General features: G+C 48.2%; 1 protein-coding gene across 7 annotated transcripts in view; it reads left to right on the top strand.

Moving 5' to 3' along the window:
• UTRN (utrophin) overlaps nucleotides 1-18,489 on the top strand; it is a 1,025,654-nt gene that overhangs the window by 420,072 nt on the left and 587,093 nt on the right. For all 7 annotated transcript variants that reach the window (XM_075339520.1, XM_075339517.1, XM_075339516.1 and 4 more), the window contains 2 exons: nucleotides 10,991-11,126; nucleotides 13,819-13,968. In XM_075339520.1, coding sequence (XP_075195635.1) covers nucleotides 10,991-11,126; nucleotides 13,819-13,968 — 286 coding nt within the window. The remainder of the gene's footprint in view (nucleotides 1-10,990; nucleotides 11,127-13,818; nucleotides 13,969-18,489) is intronic.

Raw genomic sequence — 18,489 nt, 5'->3', positions numbered from 1 at the left:
CGATGCAGCAGCGATCCTGACCAGGTCAGATCGCTGGTCGGATCGCTGCTGCATCGCTAAGTGTGAAGGTACCCTAACTGAAGGTATAAAGGTAAAGACTGTAAGATAAGACAGGAAGGCCTGAAGTCTCTGTTTTAACTATTGCAGCATGCTGTATTCAGATTACATAGCATAAACCTGCTGACAGAGTCCCTTTTAGTTGTTATATTACTTTCTCACGGTTTAATAAACCTGGGCCAACCACTCTTTTATTTTTTTAGCTTCTTATTTTTTAAGTAGTTTATGTCTTATAATAATAATAATAATAATAATAATAATAATAATAATATATATATATTTTTTATTTATATAGCGCTAATTTTGTCACTTCTGTAAATTTTGCTGATAAGCAGGTCTGTATTCAGGGGGGTGTTAGTTTTGACAGCAAGGATAGCATAACATGCAACTGCCAAAAATCTGTATGGGATGTGTGATGGCTCTGGCACATTTTTATGTCTTATATTATAAATAGAAATTATGATTGTAGTGTGAACTTAGCTTGAGGCCAGTTTAAGGCTAAGTTCACATTTCCGCTAAAATGTATCAGTCACAATCCGCTGCTCTTGTAAACAACGGAATCCGTTTAGCGGATTCCGTTGCTCCCATAGACTTGTATGAGCAGCGGATTGTGACTGATGATGCTGCGTTGCACCCTCCGCCCGACTGATCAGTTGTGGAACGACTGACCGCCGGGCGGGAGGAACGCAGCATGTAACATTTTTTGAGCAGCGCGATCCGTCGGATTTCACTGCGCATCCTCTCTGGCTCCCTGCACACGTCACCAGCTTTGGTTGGTTACCCGATATTTACCCTGGTTACGGTGCAAGGAGCCAGCGCTAAGCGGTGTAGGCCCGTAACCAAGGTAAATATCGGGTAACCAAGGTAAACATCGGGTGCTTTGCTACCCGATAATTAGTCTGGTTACGTGTGCAGGGAGGCCGACACTTCCCCGCTCGGCCCCGCCCCCTCCCGCACTCCGCACATGTGTGTACACACACACACACACACACCTGTCCCCAGCCATGCAGACAAGCACTGCCACTGACACCCTCGTCTGGCCCCGCCCCCTGCTCGGCTCCGCCCCCTCCCGCACTCCGCATGTGCACGCACACACACACACACACACACACACTCACACATACACTCACCTGTCCCCAGCCATGCAGACCGCGGCACTGCCACTGACATCCTCAGCGCCTGGCCTCGCCCCCCGCTCGGCTCCGCCCCCTCCCGCATTCAGCATGTGTATACACACACACACACACACACTCACACACTCTCACACACTCACACACTCACACACACACTCACCTGTCCTGCAGTCCCTGCGGCACTGACGTCCTCAGTGCCACGGCCCCGCTCGGCTCCCCCCCCCGAACTCCGCCCCCCGCACACAACGGAATCCGACAAAGAATTCTGTTCTTTGTCATCCGTTGTACAGCGTTGAACAGCGCATCAGTCACATGCGTCAAGTGACACATGTGACTGATACAAAACAACGGAAATGTGAACTTAGCCTTACTCACCTTTTTTTGGTATCTGTGCTAGCCTTTGCTTGTATGGATAGATCACAGACCCATTAAAATCAATGTGTCTTTTCATGTGTCCGGACTGTCTGCAAAAAGGAAACTGAGACATGTTCTACTTTGATCCATGTTGTGGATCAAATATGCAATTACAAATCATTGGCATTGTGTAAAATAAAACAGGTAACACATGGATGCCATCTGTGAGAAAGAGAAGGAAAGAGTTTAATCTTCATGCGAGAAAAACAGATGCAATAAGATGTAGAAACTGACACATGGACAATGAGTGGATCCAGCAGACTGAAAAAAATACTGAGTGTTTCTAACTTGTGAGAAAAAAAATGATGTAACCGGCCTTTTTTTCAGTTCCTAATATATTTTGTTAACGTGAACCCGTCAGGTGCAATATGCAGCCAGAGTCATGAGCAGTTCTGGGTGCATATTGCTAATCCTTGCCTAACTGTCCCTGTATCTAGTAGCATAGATAAAGAGATCTTTTTTTAAAAAGTATTTCTAAAGATTCTTCATTATATGCTAATGAGACCTGGGACTAGTCCCAAGGGTGTTACTTCCCTTGGCTAGTTGGCCCCCTTAGCATGTTAGCACTTCCCTGTTGGCGTGCTAACATGCTAATGAATGCGCAGCGTCAGATGCAAGGTCACTCTCACCTCTGCTGTCACCACTTGTTTTCGTTACAGTGCGCACAATCAGAACGTCCTTGGACTTCCGGTCATGCACACTACACTAGTTTGAAGCCGGGACTTGTATGCACACCCAGCTTCATAGTACACATGACTGGAAGTCCGGGACTTCTGATCATGCGCACTGAGCCAAAATCCAGAGTCGGGGGCGGTGGCAGCAAAGAGAGGTGAAATTGACCATGCCTCTGATGCTGCGCATTTATTAGCATGTCAGCATGCCCACAGAGTGTGCTTATATGCTAAGGGGGCCGATTAGCTAGGGGAACTATCGCCCTTGGAACTAGTCCATGACCTTATTAGCATATTATAAAAGATCTTTGGAAATACTTTTTCTAAAGATCTCTTTCTTCAGCGCTCTATTGGGAGACCCAGACGATTGGGGTATAGCTACTGCCCTCTGGAGGCCACACAAAGCACTACATCAAAAGTGCAAGGCCCCTCCCCCTCTGGCTATACCCCCCCCCGTGGTATCACGGGTTCTCTAGTTTTAGCTTTGTGTGCGAAGGAGGTCAGACATCCACGCATAGCTCCACAGATTTTAGTCAGCAGTAGCTGCTGACTATTTCGGATGGAAGAAAAGAGGACACATATAGTGTCCCCAGCATGCTCCCTTCTCACCCCTGGATGGTGTTGTAAGGTTGAGGTACCTATTGCTGGTACGGAGGCTGGAGCCCACATGCTGCTTTCGTTCCACATCCCCCTGAGGGGCTCTGTGGAAGTGGGATCCTGCCGGCCTCAAAGCTCTGACGCCGGGCTCCATCCACAGACCCATTTGAACCTGCTGGATACGGAGCTGGAGTACCGTTCAGGGACATGGCCCTGCACCATTACAGGTACTCTGTGTCCCCGTACACACAGGCACAGCACACTCCAGACTTGCTGGGTGTGCTAGTGCGCCGGGGACAGTAATGGGTTACAGTCACTGCAGCTTTGCTGAGTGACTTTGTGTTTTGGGAACTACCGCGCCGGACGCTCCGGGAGCGGCGGCGCGGCTGGGACTTGTAGTTCGCCGGGGACTGGGCGCCGACCGCGCTTTTACGGCGGCGGCGCTTATAAATCCAGTCCCCGGCTTCTGCGGCCTAGTGCCGCTTCGTTCCCGCCCCCTCCCTGTCACTCAGGGAAGGGGACAGGCGCTGAGCAATCAGCAGCGCCGAGGGCTGGAGCCTTTTTTACATGCTCCAGCCCTCTCACTGCACACTGTCGGGCGCCGGATTCCCGCTCTGCCTTGGGGGCACGCCCACGGCCCGCCCCTCCTCACATGAGCTGGGGAAGAAGCCGGCAGCCATTACTGAAGTCCGAGCTCGGATTTTCAGCAACCAGGCAGGACGGTGGCGATCATACACCCGCTTATAGGCGGGCGGTAAGCGGCACACATAGTGCTGACCACATATAACTGCAGTGTGTACATGTGTTGTTTTTAACTGCACAGGTCGCTATATGCCCGCTTGGGGAGCGACACATTAGCAGCAGGAAAGCAGGTGTGCTAAGGCACAGGCTTTCTAGGCTGCTTGTATTGCACGACTGAGGTGTTCATTTGTGTTTATGTGTTATACATTGCACTGTACAGTCGCTAGTCTTAGCTATATTCTCCTGGAATGGCTAGACTACAGCAGCAGAAAACCAAGGGTGCTGGGGCACAGGTTTTTTTCTATGCTGCTTGTATTGCATGGGCTGCAGTGTGCATTTGTACTTGTGCTTGTATGCTATACATTGCACTGTATGGTCACTCTTCTGGGCTATATTCCCCTAGATGACTTGTCTACAGCAGCAGAAGAGCTGGGGTGCCAGGGCACAGGCTTCTATGCTGCTTGTATTGCATGTGCTGCAGTGTTCATTTGTACTTGTGCTTGTATGCTATACATTGCACTGTAGGGTCACTCTTGGCTATATTCCCCTAGATGACTAGTATACAGCAGCATAAGAGTAGGGGTGCCAGGGCACAGGCTTCTATGCTGCTTGTATTGCTTGTGCTGCAGTGGTCATTTGTACTTTATGCCTGTATGCTATACATTGCAATGTACGGTCACCAATCTTGGCTATATACTTCTAGATAGCTAGTCGGCAGCGGCAAAACAGCAACACAGATTTTCAGTGCTGTTTTTACTACATGGGATGCTGTTCATGACACCGTCCCATTGTGTGCATGTTCCCCCGTAGCACGTGCCGGGGTCTCTAGCACTTCGTCTGCCTGGGTCTCTACTAGTTGTGGCCAAAGAAACCACCTGTCAACCCTGTCCATGGACAGGGACGGAGTAGTCATAATATAGAGACTTGCAGTCCAGACAGGCCATGGGCAATCTACTTGACCAAAAGGCAGCTCTTCAGGGCTTTGATACTGACATAGCTATCGATCCGGATACACCGGGTGGTAACGCCATACGGAATGATCCTATACCGTCCATCAATGGAAGGTTGGATCTTTCTCCCTCAGCTCCCCCAGTGGAGATAGGAGACGAACAGGAGAAGTCCCTTTTCAGTATCTCACACAGATGCTGAGTATTTTTCTGGCCACGCTGACTTCAGAGAAGCAGTCCAGGAACACCACGCTTACCAGATAAGCGTCTTCTACAAACGTTTTTAGGATACACGTTATCCCTTTTCCCCTGACGCGGTCAGTGCTGGACCCAGGGTTCAAAGGTGGATTCTCCAATCTCCAGGCTTGCGTCTAGAGACATAGTTGCACTGGAGATGGGGCTTCACTTAAAGACGCCAGTCACAGACAGATGGACTCTGGTTGAAATCTGTCTAGGAAGCTATCGGCGTGTCGGTTGCTCCGGCATCCACAGCCGTATAGGCAACCTAACCTTTTCAGCTGTTCTTGCGCAGCTGGCCTTGAGCACAGGGACATCTGTACCGCAGAGGCGTCCGTAACCCGCAATGTCTGCACTGCGACTTACCCTGTTAATACTGTCCTAAAAGTACAGTCGAGGTTTCGGTCCTTCCCAAGCTCCGGTAGGTCCCAATTGTCCTCGGGCAAAAGGGCTACTAAACCTCAGACGGGCTCAGATTCCGGCCGGGCTCAATCACGCCCAAGGAAGGCAGTCGGAGGAACCGCTACAAGGCGGTCTCCTCAGGACTCTCAGTTCTCTCTCTCTCTCCGCATCCGCGGTTGATGGCAGAACCCCCCGCCTTTGGCGACATTTAGCTGCCACAGGTCACAGACCGGTGGGTGGCGAACATTGTGCTCACGTGCACAGGACAGTGTTCTAATCTCGTCCTCCGACTCCATTTCCCTGCTGCAGGCGGTGGATGCTCTAAGAGCAGAAGGAGTGGTGATCCCTGTCCCCCCTCAGGAACGAGGGCGAGGGTTTGTACTCCAATCTCTTTGTGGCTCCAAAAAAGGACGGTTCCTTCCGTCCCGTTCTGGTCCTGACACTGCTCAACGAGCATGCGAACTCCAGGCGGTTCCGGATGGGATGCCTCCGATCCGTCATTACCTCAATGTCTCGAGGAGACTTCCTTGCCTCAACAGACATCAAAGATGCCTATCTCCACGTGCCAATTGCTACGGAGCACCAACGTTTTCTACGTTTTGTGATAGGAGACGAACATCTTCAGTTCGTAGCTCTGCCATTCAGTCTGGCGACAGCCCCACGGGTGTTCACCAAGGTCATGGCAGCAGTGGTAGCAGTCTTGCACTTTCAGGGACACCCGGTGATTCCATACTTGGACGATCTACTCGTCAAAGCACCCTCCCTCGAGGCATGCCAACGCAGCCTGAATGTTACGCTGGAGACTCTCCAGACTTTCGGGTGGATCATCAATTTGGCAAGGTCAAATCTGTCTCCGACTCAATCACTAACGTATCTCGGCATGGAGTTTCATACTCTATCAGCAATAGTGAAGCTTCCGCTGAACAAGCAGCGTTCACTGCAGACAGAGGTGCAGTCTCTCCTTCAAGGCCAGTCGCACCCCTTAAGGCGCCTCATGCACTTCCTAAGGAAGATGGTGGCAGCCATCGAGGCAGTTCTCTTTGCGCAGTTTCATCTGCGCCAACGGCAATGGGACATTCTCCGCCAATGGGACGGGCAGTCAACCTCCCTGGACAGGGAAGTCTCCCTTTCCCAGACGGCCGAGGACTCTCTGCTATAGTGGCCATAGCTCCCATCCTGGGCACTGGTCACGACAGATACGAGTCTGTCAGGGTGGGGAGCAGTTTGTCTCCGCCACATGGCTCAGGGGACGTGGACTCAGCAGGAGTCCACCCTTCAGATCGATGTTCAAATCGGGGCAGGGTATTTTACCCTATTAACCTTCCAGAAGTGGCTAGAAAGAGAGCAGATCCGAATCCAGTCGGACATCTCCACAGCGGTGGCATACATCAACCACCAAGAAGGGGCGCGCAGTCAGCAAGCCTTCCAGGAAGTCCGGCGAATCCTCATGTGGGTGGAGGACACAGCATCCACCATATCCGCAGTTCACATCCCGGGCGTAGAAAACTGGGAAGCAGACTTCCTCAGTCGCCAGGGTATGGACGCGGGGGAATGGTCCCTTCACTCGGACGTGTTTCAGGAAATCTGTTGCCGCTGGGGGGTGCCGGACGTCGACCTAATGGCGTCTCGGCACACCAACAAGGTCCCGGCATTTATGGCACGATCGCGCGATCACAGAGCTCTGGCGGCAGACGCCTTAGTGCAAGATTGGTCGCAGTTCCGGCTCACATATGTGTTTCCACCTCTGGCACTCTTGCCCAGAGTACTGCGCAAAAATCAGATCCGATTGCAGCCGCGTCATACTCGTCGCACCAGACTGGCCGAGGAGATCGTGGTACCCGGATCTGTGGCATCTCACGGTCGGCCGACCGTGGTCACTACCAGACCGACCAGACTTACTGTCCCAAGGGCCGTTTTCTCCATCGGAATTCTGCGGCCCTGAACCTGACTGGGTGGCTTTTGTGTCCTGGATCCTAGCGTCTTCAGGATTATCCCAAGGGGTCGTTGCCACCATGAGACTGGCTAGGAAGCCCACGTCTGCTAAGATATACCACAGAACGTGGAAGATTTTCTTATTCTGGTGCTCTACTCAGGGAGTGTCTCCCTGGCCATTTGCATTGCCTACTTTTCTTTCCTTCCTACAATAGGAGTCAGAAAAGGGCTCGTCGCTCGACTCCCTCAAAGGGCAAGTCTCAGCACTATCCGTGTTTTTTCAGAAGCGGCTAGCACGTCTTTCTAAGGTGTGCACGTTCCCGCAGGGGGTTTGTCATATCGTACCCCCGTACAAGCGGCCGTTAGATCCATGGGATCTGAACAGGGTTCTAGTTGCTCTCCAGAAGCCGCCTTTCGAGACTCTGAAGGAAGTTTCTTTTTCTCGCCTGTCACAGAAGGTGGCGTTTCTCGTTGCGATCACATCGCTTCGGCGAGTGTCTGAGCTGGCAGCTCTGTCATCCAAGGCTCCCTTCCTGGTGTTTCACCAGGACAAGGTAGTGCTGCGCCCCATTCCGGAGTTTCTCCCTAAGGTCGTATCCTCGTTTCATCTTAATCAGGATATCTCCTTACCGTCTTTTTGCACTCATCCGGTTCACCGGTATGAGAATGATTTACGTTTGCTAGATTTGGTGAGAGCACTCAGAATCTACATTTCCCGCACGGCGCCCATGCGCCGTGCCGATGCACTTTTTGTCCTTGTCGCTGGTCCGCGCAAGGGGTTGCAGGCTTCTAAAGCCACCCTGGCTCGATGGATCAAAGAACCAATTCTAGAGGCCTACCGTTCTGCGGGGCTTCCGGTTCCTTCAGGGCTAAAAGCCCACTCAACCAGAGCCGTGGGTGCGTCCTGGGCATTACGTCACCAGGCTTCGGCTCAACAGGTGTGCCAGGCAGCTACCTGGTCCAGTCTGCACACTTTCACCAAGCATTATCAGGTGCATACCTATGCTTCGGCGGATGCCAGCTTAGGTAGAAGAGTCCTGCAGGCGGCAGTGACACCCCCGTAGGGGAGGGCTGTTTTGCAGCTCTAACATGAGGTATTTCTTTACCCACCCAGGGACAGCTTTTGGACGTCCCAATCGTCTGGGTCTCCCAATAGAGCGCTGAAGAAGAAGGGAATTTTGTTACTTACCGTAAATTCCTTTTCTTCTAGCTCTTATTGGGAGACCCAGCACCCGCCCTGTTGTCCTTCGGGATGTTTTTTTGTTGTTTGCGGGTACACATGTTGTTCATGTTGAACGGTTTTTCAGTTCTCCGATGTTATTCGGAGTTAATTTGTTTAAACCAGTTATTGGCTTCCTCCTTCTTGCTTTGGCACTAAAACTGGAGAACCCGTGATACCACGGGGGGGGTATAGCCAGAGGGGGAGGGGCCTTGCACTTTTGATGTAGTGCTTTGTGTGGCCTCCAGAGGGCAGTAGCTATACCCCAATCGTCTGGGTCTCCCAATAAGAGCTAGAAGAAAAGGAATTTACGGTAAGTAACAAAATTCCCTTCTTATCTATGCTACTAGATAAAGGGACGGTTAGGTAGGGATTAGCAATATGCACCCTGAACTGCTTGTGTATCCTATAATCATCCGTTACAATGGATCTTGCAGAGCTTCGTTGGCAAACTGATATCTGCCTGATCAGTTTTTTTAACATTGAAGTCTATTAAGGACGGATCCATTAACGGATTCAATTTATCTTCCATTTGAAACAGATCCGGTAAGAAAACAATGGATCATTTACAACGGCTGGCTAAATAGAAATCTGTTAACGGATCCGTTGTCCATAGACTCCCATGTTAAAGCTAAAAACGGATCCGGCAGACATGCGTTATTTAACAATGGACAAAGAAGTTGTGTGTGTGCACAATCTCTGATGGATCTCTGAGGGATGATTACAGGACATGTTAACTTAGCCTAACTGTTGTTATGAGATCCACAATTGACACTAAAGGGGGCTTTACACAGTAGCGATATTGCTAGCAATTTCTAGCGATAGCGACCGTGTAAGTACCCGCCCCCGTCGCGCATGCGATTGTTTGTGATCGCTGCCGTAGCAAACATTATCGCTACGCAGCGTCACACATACTTACCTGGTCGGCGGCGTCGCTGTGACTGCCGAACAATCCCTCCGTCAAGGGGGAGGGACATTCGGCATCACAGCGACGTCACCGCAACGTCACTAAGCGGCCGGCCAATCAAAGCAGAGGGGCGGAGATGAGCAGGACGTAACATCCCGCCCACCTCCTTCCTTCCTCATTGGGGCCGACGGCAGGTAAGGAGACGTTCCTCGCTCATGCGGTGTCACACATAGCGATGTGTGCTGCCGCATGAGCGATGAACCACAACGCTAAACAACCCTTACCGATTTTTGACTTTGGGACGACCTCTCCATGGTGAACGATTTTCACCATTTTTGAGGTCGCCTAAGGTCGCTGGTAAGTATTACACGCTGCGATATCGTTAATGACGCCGGATGTGCGTCACTAACAACTTGACCCCGGTGACCAAACATTAACGATATCGTAGCGTGTAAAGCCCCCTTTAGACTATGTGCATACGGCATCTTTTTCAGGAAAGTGCCAAATAATTGCATAAAAAGAAATAACATATGCACAGCAATGTAAAAATAAATACCGGTACATAAATTTAGTCTTTGGAACTTCTTTTAACCACTTCAATTTTCCAAAGCCACAAAGTGTTTAAAAGAAATGCCCCGACCATTCTTCAGGCGACCACAAGAGATTCTTCAGAGAACACACAACTTGTGTCTTTCTGACTTGACTTTTGCTTAAAATCCTGGCTACATGATAAATACTCAGCACAGATAAAGCCTACATCTACAGGCTGCAGCCCCCAGCCGTGCACTTACCTTGTCTGTGTATCAAAATAGGAGGGATGATATGCAGCTTTTTTTTTTTTTTTTTTTAATTATTTAAATAAATAATAAAAAAAAAAATGGTTTGCTGTCCTTCCCAATTTTGATACACAGCCATGATAAAGCCAACAGCTGGTGGCTGGTATTCTCAGGTTGGGTAGGCCCATGTTTATTAGCACCCCCACCCTAGAAATATCTTCTGGCCCCTGGCAAAAAATCGCATCAATGCACGATGTGGTTTTGATGCTAGAGTGATGCAATTTTTTGGCAGGAGATGCACATTTGGTGGAGGAATATGGTGTATAAATTTCAGCACCAAATCTGTATCTCTTGGTAAAAAACACACAAAAATAGTTTCGATGCCGAATCGGTGCGGTTTTCTGCCTGTAGCCATATAATTTATTTGTGCTGGGTATCATTATATGGGGGGACCCGATGACAATTTTTTAATTTATTTTTATACCATGATAGGCACACACACAGCACCTCTGATTGAAAGGAGTCAGAAATACTGTCACACAGGGTGGGGGCACGGTCTTACTGCAACCAATCACAAACACCAGGGCTGCAGGTGGGTGGGGAAAGCACTGCATATGCATGAAGTTAATGAACGGCCCCAGAAGTAGTGTTACAGCCGCATGCAGACAGGTAAGTATAATGCGCTTGCTTTATTCTTATTTTCTTTCTTTTTTTCTTTCATTTTTGTTTAATTACCCGGGTGGCTCGATCCGTATAATTACCTAGAGTTCCCTGAGAACCCAGGTTCGGTACACTGGTACTTGGTTACCCACGCGGATCGGGACTTTTACAGTCTGGGTCCGTCCATCACTAGTCTCTGTGTGAAATTGAAGGCAGACAGGGGTACAATGTAGCCTTTTATTGCTGTATCATGGCCATGTGCATGAAAACTTCTTTTTTTACCCTTTGCTTTATTAGATTAAAAGAAGAAAGTCCAGCTTTAACTGAATACAAGAGGAAACTGGATGAGTTCACGGTTTGGCTGGATCAGGCCACAAATGTGTTGCGAGTGAATCCAGCTCTTGATAATGAGGAAAGGCTTCATGAAATCAAGGTAAGGCTAGTTTCACACTTGCGTTGAACGGCATCCGTTGCATTGTCTTGTGTGATGGATGTAACGGATGCGTTGCATATAATGGCACAACGGATGCAACGGATCGTACAAAACAACGGAAAGCTTTTCTTTTTTTTTTTTATTCTTTAGTCTTACCGGCAGCAGACTATTGTGAACGATCAGCTAATCACCCGGCTGCCGGGCGCTCAGCTGATCGCTCTCAATAGCCGGCGGCCGGGCGCTCACCTGATCGCTCTCAAAAGCTGGCTGCCGGGCGCTCAGCTGAACATTCGGCCACCAAGAGACAAAATAAAGTTTCTGTGATTTAAAAAAAAAAATGAGCATGCGCAGTGAAAAATAAAGGATTCCGCTGCTTCCTACAGAATCGGCAGGCAATGACGTAGTCAGCAAACGTAGCAGAGGTCAAATCCGGATCGGGCAGCGAGGTACAGAAACAGTAGGCAGGAGGGTAGTCAGAAAACACGCAGAAGTCAACACACAGGAATCACCAACAGAATAGGACGTAACAGGAGCCAGGAAAATCACAACTATCTCTGGCAGTGGTCATGTGACAGGAGGGGGAATAAGAAGGGTGTGGTGTCTTCCCATTGGCTGTAGCTGAATGCTGGCAACTTCAGGTGGAAGACACACGCCACCCACAGTCAGCCAGTTGTACTGCAAATCCCAAGATAACCCAGCCCAGTGGATGATCGGAGCCTGCGCCCCCCGGTGCTGCTGGCATCGACTCCTCTCCCATCAGCAGCACCATCCACGGCAGGAACACGGCGTCGCCTGGTGATCGGAGCAGAAGTCGCTGGAGCAGACTCCGGCGGTGACGTAACACACTCCTCCAAGATGACCACTGCCTTGCTAAAGAAACTGAGGGTAAAGGTGCTGGACTGACCAAGCGTGTCTCTAAATACTATTGAGCATCTTTGGGGCATCATCAAATAGACGGTGGCAGTGCTCAAGGTCTCTAACCTCCACCAGCTCCATGATGTTGTCTTGGAGAATGGAAGAGGGTCCAGTAGCTCCTGTGAAGCTTTAATGAACTCCATGCCCAAGAACGATAAGGCATTGCATGAAAATAATGGTGGCCACACAAAATATTGACACTTTGGGCACAATTTGGCCATTTTCACTTAGGGGTGTAGTCACTTCTGTTACCAGCGGTTTAGACATTAGTTACTGTATGTTGAGTTATGTAGCGGGCACACCAAATTTACACTGTTTTACAAGCTGTACACTGACTACTTTACATTGTATCAAAGTGTCAGATCTTCAGTGTTGTCCCATGAAAAGATACAATAAAATATTTACAAAAATGTGAGGTGTGTATTCACTCTTGTGATGTAGTCGGTGTGTGTGTATGTATATGTATATGTATATGTATATATATATATATATATATATATATATATATATAAACAAATATATATATATATATATAAATATATATATATATATATATATATATGAAATCTGGGGAAAACGCAACGTTTTATCATGAAAGTAGGGCATTTAGGTATAAACATACAATTGTGATTTCTTCATCACAAGCAATTTATTGAAAAAAAAAGCCAACAGTGGTGGGTATACCCCCCAAAAAAATGTGAGTGTCTCAATAACTTGTCATGTGGCCTTGAGCATCAATCCTACCTTGCCAACGATGCCTCCTGCTGTTCACAAATCTTATTGTCTGTTGAGGCATGGCATCCCACTCTTCTTGAAGGGCGGTCCTCAGGTCAATGAGGTTCTGGGGTACAGAGTTACGAGCCTCTACACGATGTTCTATTGGATTCAGATCTGGAGAAAGTGCAGGCCACTCCATTTGAGGTATCCCAGTCTCCAGTAGCCGTTCCCTATTGATGCGACCTTGATGATATGGAGCATTGTCGTTCATGAAGATTAAATTGGGCCTGTGTTGTTCATACAGATGCACAATCACTGGATTAATGATGTTATTCAAGTAGTAATGTCAGTGTATCATTCACAAAGTGTAGGGCAGTTCTGTATTGATTAGACACACCAGCCCACACTGTAACACCACCACCAAAGGCTTCTCTGGTGATAACAGTGGCTGATTCATAGTGCTCTCCTTGACATCTTCTTCTTCGTTGGCGGCCATTATTTCTGCTCAGTGTGAATAGACTTTCATCATTGAACAGCACTTAGGCCCTCTGGTCTCTCCAGCAAGACGATGACGCCTGTGCCTGGTGTGCTCAAGTACCCTTGCAGGTCATCTAGAACGCAGACTAGGCTAATGTAAATTGTTTTGAATGGCCTGACATGACACTTTGTGCCTGTCACCTCCCCTAAATATGTATTAAATGTTAGTTCAATCCCAACGCAAGTAGTGCTACAGCTTTATATGTAGCTACCTGAGCAAGTAAAGAAACTATTCCTCCTTTGCAGCCGTAATTGTTGAGACTAGATATACACTAGATGATTTAATGAAGCTTTCTGATTGCTAAAGTCAATGTTTGTTTGCATAGCAGCCTGTAGTGATTGACGTGAGTGTTATTTCTGCCAATGTGTATGTGGAAATAATGTGGAAAAATATCTAATCAGCTCTTTCTTAATAGAAATATTCTTGGCTTTGCTTTAGCTAAGTGTGTCTAATTATGTTCATCAAGTCGTTTCCAAAATATTGTAGAAATCCATAACTGAAGCTCTCTTGCTCCCCCTTCAGGCAGTGAGTAATGAGCTGGAAATCCAGAGTGACAGAGCCGAGTGGCTGAACCGCACAACACCAGATATCTTAGCTATGAAAAGACTCAGTGCTCAAGACAGGGAGAAACTTTCTTCTAGACTACGTACCTTAAATATCACCTGGACCCAGGTATGACATGAAGCTCTATCCATTTCTCCTGACCACCTTTCTTTACTTTTTCCCCTTAATGTATATTCCATTTACTGTACATTATACATCTAGTTTTTGTTGTTGATGGTTGTAAATTTGAAGGCGGATGGGAGGGGGTTAGCACAGTGCTCCACATTCTTAAATAAGGGGAAGACTAAGGGGTACTTTGCACGCTGCGACATCACAAGCCGATGCTGCGATGTCGAGCACAATAGTCCCCGCCCCCGTCGCAGCGATATCTTGTGATTGCTGCCGTAGCGAACATTATCGCTACGCCAGCTTCACATGCACTCACCTGTCCTGCGACGTCGCTCTAGCCGGAGATCCGCCTACTTCCTAAGGGGGCGGGTTGTGCAGCGTCACAGCGACGTCACACGGCAGGCGGCCAATAGCAGCTGAGGGGCGGAGATGAGCAGGATGTAAACATCCCGCCCACCTTCTTCCTTCCGCATTGCAGCCAGGACGCAGGTAGGAGATGTTCCTCGCTCCTGCGGCTTCACACACAGCGATGTGTGCTGCCGCAGGAACGAGGAACTACATCGTACCTGTCGCTGCACCGGCATTATGGAAACGTCGGACCCTACACCGATCATACGATAACGACGCTTTTGCGCTCATTAATCGTATCAAAAAGGATTTGCACACTACGATATCGCCTGCGACGCCGGATGTGCGTCACTTTCGATTTGACCCCACCGACATCGCACCTGCGATGTCGTAGTGTGCAAAGCCCGCTTAAGAACAAGAATGGAGCGCACCACCACAATACCATGAGCATGTAAACGCTGGGTGCTCCCAATGCAGTGGAATATAAAACTGTAAAAAGCAAGGGAAAGACACTGAGCATAAGAGAAAGGGGCACACCAATAAATGTGGAGATAGCAAAAAAACTTTATTCAGTCCAAAAAACAAGTATTGAAAACAAGTAAAATGTAACACATAGCCACACAAGAGCGAGGAGAACCCCCTATAGATAAATGAGACTCAATAGCCAAAAATAGCCGTTAGCAATCCATCTGTAATATACAAAGGAGCCACCTAAAAGAGCAAAATATGCCCTGACTAAATCAGCAAACAAAAATAGTTCTGAAAGCCAGTACCCAAATAACAATATGCAGAAGGATATGCAAGAAAATAGACATATATGCAGGACAGAATATATATGACGTATTTTTCGGACTATAAGATGCACCGGACCATAAGACGCACCCTGGTTTTAGAGGAGGAAAATAGGAAAATAACATTTTTAAGAAAAAATTTGGCCATGACACACTGTTATGGTGCGAGGATCTACTGCTGACACTGTATGAAGGTAATTTAAAAAAAAAAAACAAAAAAACAAAACAGCCCGTGGTTCCCCCAATTTTGATAACCAGCAAAGATAAATCTCACAGCTGGGTGCTGGTATTCTCAGGCTGGGGAGACTCACAATATTGGGAGCCCCCCAAGCCTAAAAATATCAGCCAGCAGCCGCCCAGAATTGCCGCATCCATTAGATGCGACAGTCCTGGGACTTTTCCCAGTTCATCCCGTTTGCCTGATGCGGTGGCAATCGGGGTAATAAGGAGTTAATGGCAGCAGCCCATAGCTGCCACTAAGTCCTAGCTTAGTGATGGCAGGCATCTATGAGACACCCCCTCATCACTAAACTGTAGTGAAAGTAAATAAACACAATCACATAAAAATCCTTTATTTGAAATAAAAGACAAAAAAACACCCTCTTTCACCACTTTATTAACCCCTAAAACACCCAGCTCCGATGTAATCCACACGATGTCCCACGATGCATCCAGCTCTGCTACATCTGACATTCACAGAGAGCAGCTATAGAACACGACCACTCTCTGTGAGGGTCAGGCCGCAAGTGAAGTGAGCCGCCGGGATCAGCAGTAACTCCAGCTGTCACAGCACATCACCTGACTGAAGTCACCGCGGATCTCGTGGTCACTTCAGCCGCGGCCGGATTTGCGGTAACAGGTGGAGGACTCCTGCTGTATACTCACCTCTCCTCACTCCACGCAGCATTGCTCGCTTCCTGTCTGTGCCAGCTGACCTGTGTGGAGCCGTGTGTAAAGCAGTTACGTCATCGTTGTGCTCACCGCTCTCCACACGCATCAGCGAGCCAGCAGACAGGAGGACACCGCGATGCTGCAGGAAACGGTGACAGGTGAGTATAATTATTCACTGTCCCCCGCGTTGATGATGGTGCACGGGGGGGCAGTGAATACAGCAACACATGATCACTCCAGGCTGTAGTTACCTGGGGTGATCACGCTGGCCCGCTCTTTAGTATGCGCGCATCCCCCGCCCATCATGATGATGGGCGTGCATATCAAATGAGTGGGCCCACATGGTCAGGGTAGCGTTGCTACAGCCTGCTCCTGCCTCTGATGACCTGCTCCACCACCACCGCACCCGCCTTCACCCGCTCCACCACCACCACACCGCAGCCATCGGACTATAAGACGCAGCCCCCCACTTTCGCCCAAAATTTTGGGGGAAAAAAGTGCGTATTATAGTCCGAAAAATGTGGTATATATATATATCACATTCCTATGCAGTATAAAGTGTATGAATTCTAAGAATCAATGCCCGGATGACAATGCATGAAGGGGTATACATGACATTCTAATTGAATACAAACTATGCAGAATATGGAGCTATAATCTGAAAGAAAATGTACATGTGAGAAAACTGACATATGGATGCAGTAGCTCGGCAGGGAATAAAATACTCCTAACAATCCAACACTGTGGGGTAATAACCCCATTATAGCCAGCTAGTCCTGCAAACCCACAGTGCAGGAGGAACAGACCCAAGGCTCAATAAGGTGGCCCACGGATAGTAGTGATACAGCTCATCAAAGGACAATGTCCATGAAGTTGGAAAAAATAATGTTGTACCTCAAAGAAAAGGTTTTGGTACTGTGTTACCTCAAACAAAGAATTATTTGTGACCCCATGCTGTCCTGTCTGTATATTCTATTGCGTCCTTCCCTGCCCAGAAGATGTGATACGATGAGACCATGTCCCTGTACGGTCAGACACAGCCATTACACAGTACATATCAGGGACACATATATAAAGGCCCTGTCACACACAGAGATAAATCTTTGGCAGATCTGTGGTTGCAGTGAAATCATGGACATATTGTTCCATTTGTACACAGCCACAAACCTGGCACTGATTGTTCACAATTTCACTTTAACCACAGATCTACCACAGATCTACCACAGATCTGCCACAGATCTGCCACAGATCTGCCACAGATCTGCCACAGATTTATCTATGTGTGTGACAGGGCCTTAATATTATCTCAGCACAGAAACATTTTTTTAAACACATCCAATTGTGGAAATTATTATTATTCCAAGATCTATTGATTAAAATGAACTTTTTTATTGGGAAAACCCCTTTAAACTTTAATGCTGGACCTTTTTGCTCTCAAGGAGGGTAAGTCGACACCAGGATTGTCTGTACTGGCAGCGGCTAAAGGCCGCTTTACACGCAGCGACATCGCTAAATCAATGTCGTTGGGGGGTCACAGAATTCGTGACGCACATCCGGCCTCTTTAGCGATGTCGTTGCGTGTGAAACCTACGAGCGATTGGAAAAGGTCACAAAATCATGCCAAATCGTGAATCGTTGACATGCTCCCCTATTCCCAATTATTGTTGCTGCTGCGGGTACGATGTTTTTCGTCGTTCCTGCGGCAGCACACATTGCTATGTGTGACACCGCAGGAGCGACGAACATCTCCTTACCTGTGTCCACCGGAAAGGAGGAAGGAAGGAGGTGGGCGGGATGTTACAGCCGCTCATCTCCGCTCCTCCACTTCTATTGGGCGGTCGCTTAGAGACGTCGCTGTGACGCCGAACGAACCACCCCCTTAGAAAGGAGGCGGTTCGCCTGTCACAGCGGCGTCGCTAGGCAGGTAAGTAGTGTGACTGTTTCTGGCGATGTTGTGCGCCATGGGCAGCGATTTGCCCGTGACGCACAACCGACGGGGGCGGGCACACACGTTAGCGATATCGCAGCGTGTAAAGCGGCCTTTAGTCCCCACTCCCAATTAAAACCACATGCTTGCTTGGTCAAACTGAGTGCACATGTGTATAATGGGGTTGACCAACAGCTATCTACCTGTTATGGGCGCCTCTAAATTATGGGTTGATTATTATTCTGCCGGTACACAAGAGAAGCCGTACATTTGGTTACAATTGTCGTATGCTTGCATTGTTTTGTATCATCAGGCATAATCACTACACATTCTGACAGTGAATTTCCCAGTAATTTCAATTTCTAGATAACATCAGCAGGCGCCCGTTCTTCTTTAGACATTTTATTAATGCAGCATTGGTAACATCCATATTGTTGTACAATTGCTGCAGAATATTGTGCATGAAGAGTATAAAGAATGGAGTTATTCAGAGGACCCATAGGGCTTTTAGTCTCGTTCACAGTCACATTTCTTCACTTTATATTCAATTCATACCCATATTGT

Source organism: Anomaloglossus baeobatrachus, chromosome 3, assembly GCF_048569485.1.
Source record: "Anomaloglossus baeobatrachus isolate aAnoBae1 chromosome 3, aAnoBae1.hap1, whole genome shotgun sequence".
NCBI lineage: Eukaryota > Metazoa > Chordata > Amphibia > Anura > Aromobatidae > Anomaloglossus > Anomaloglossus baeobatrachus.
This window is presented reverse-complemented; position numbering and strand designations above follow the sequence as displayed.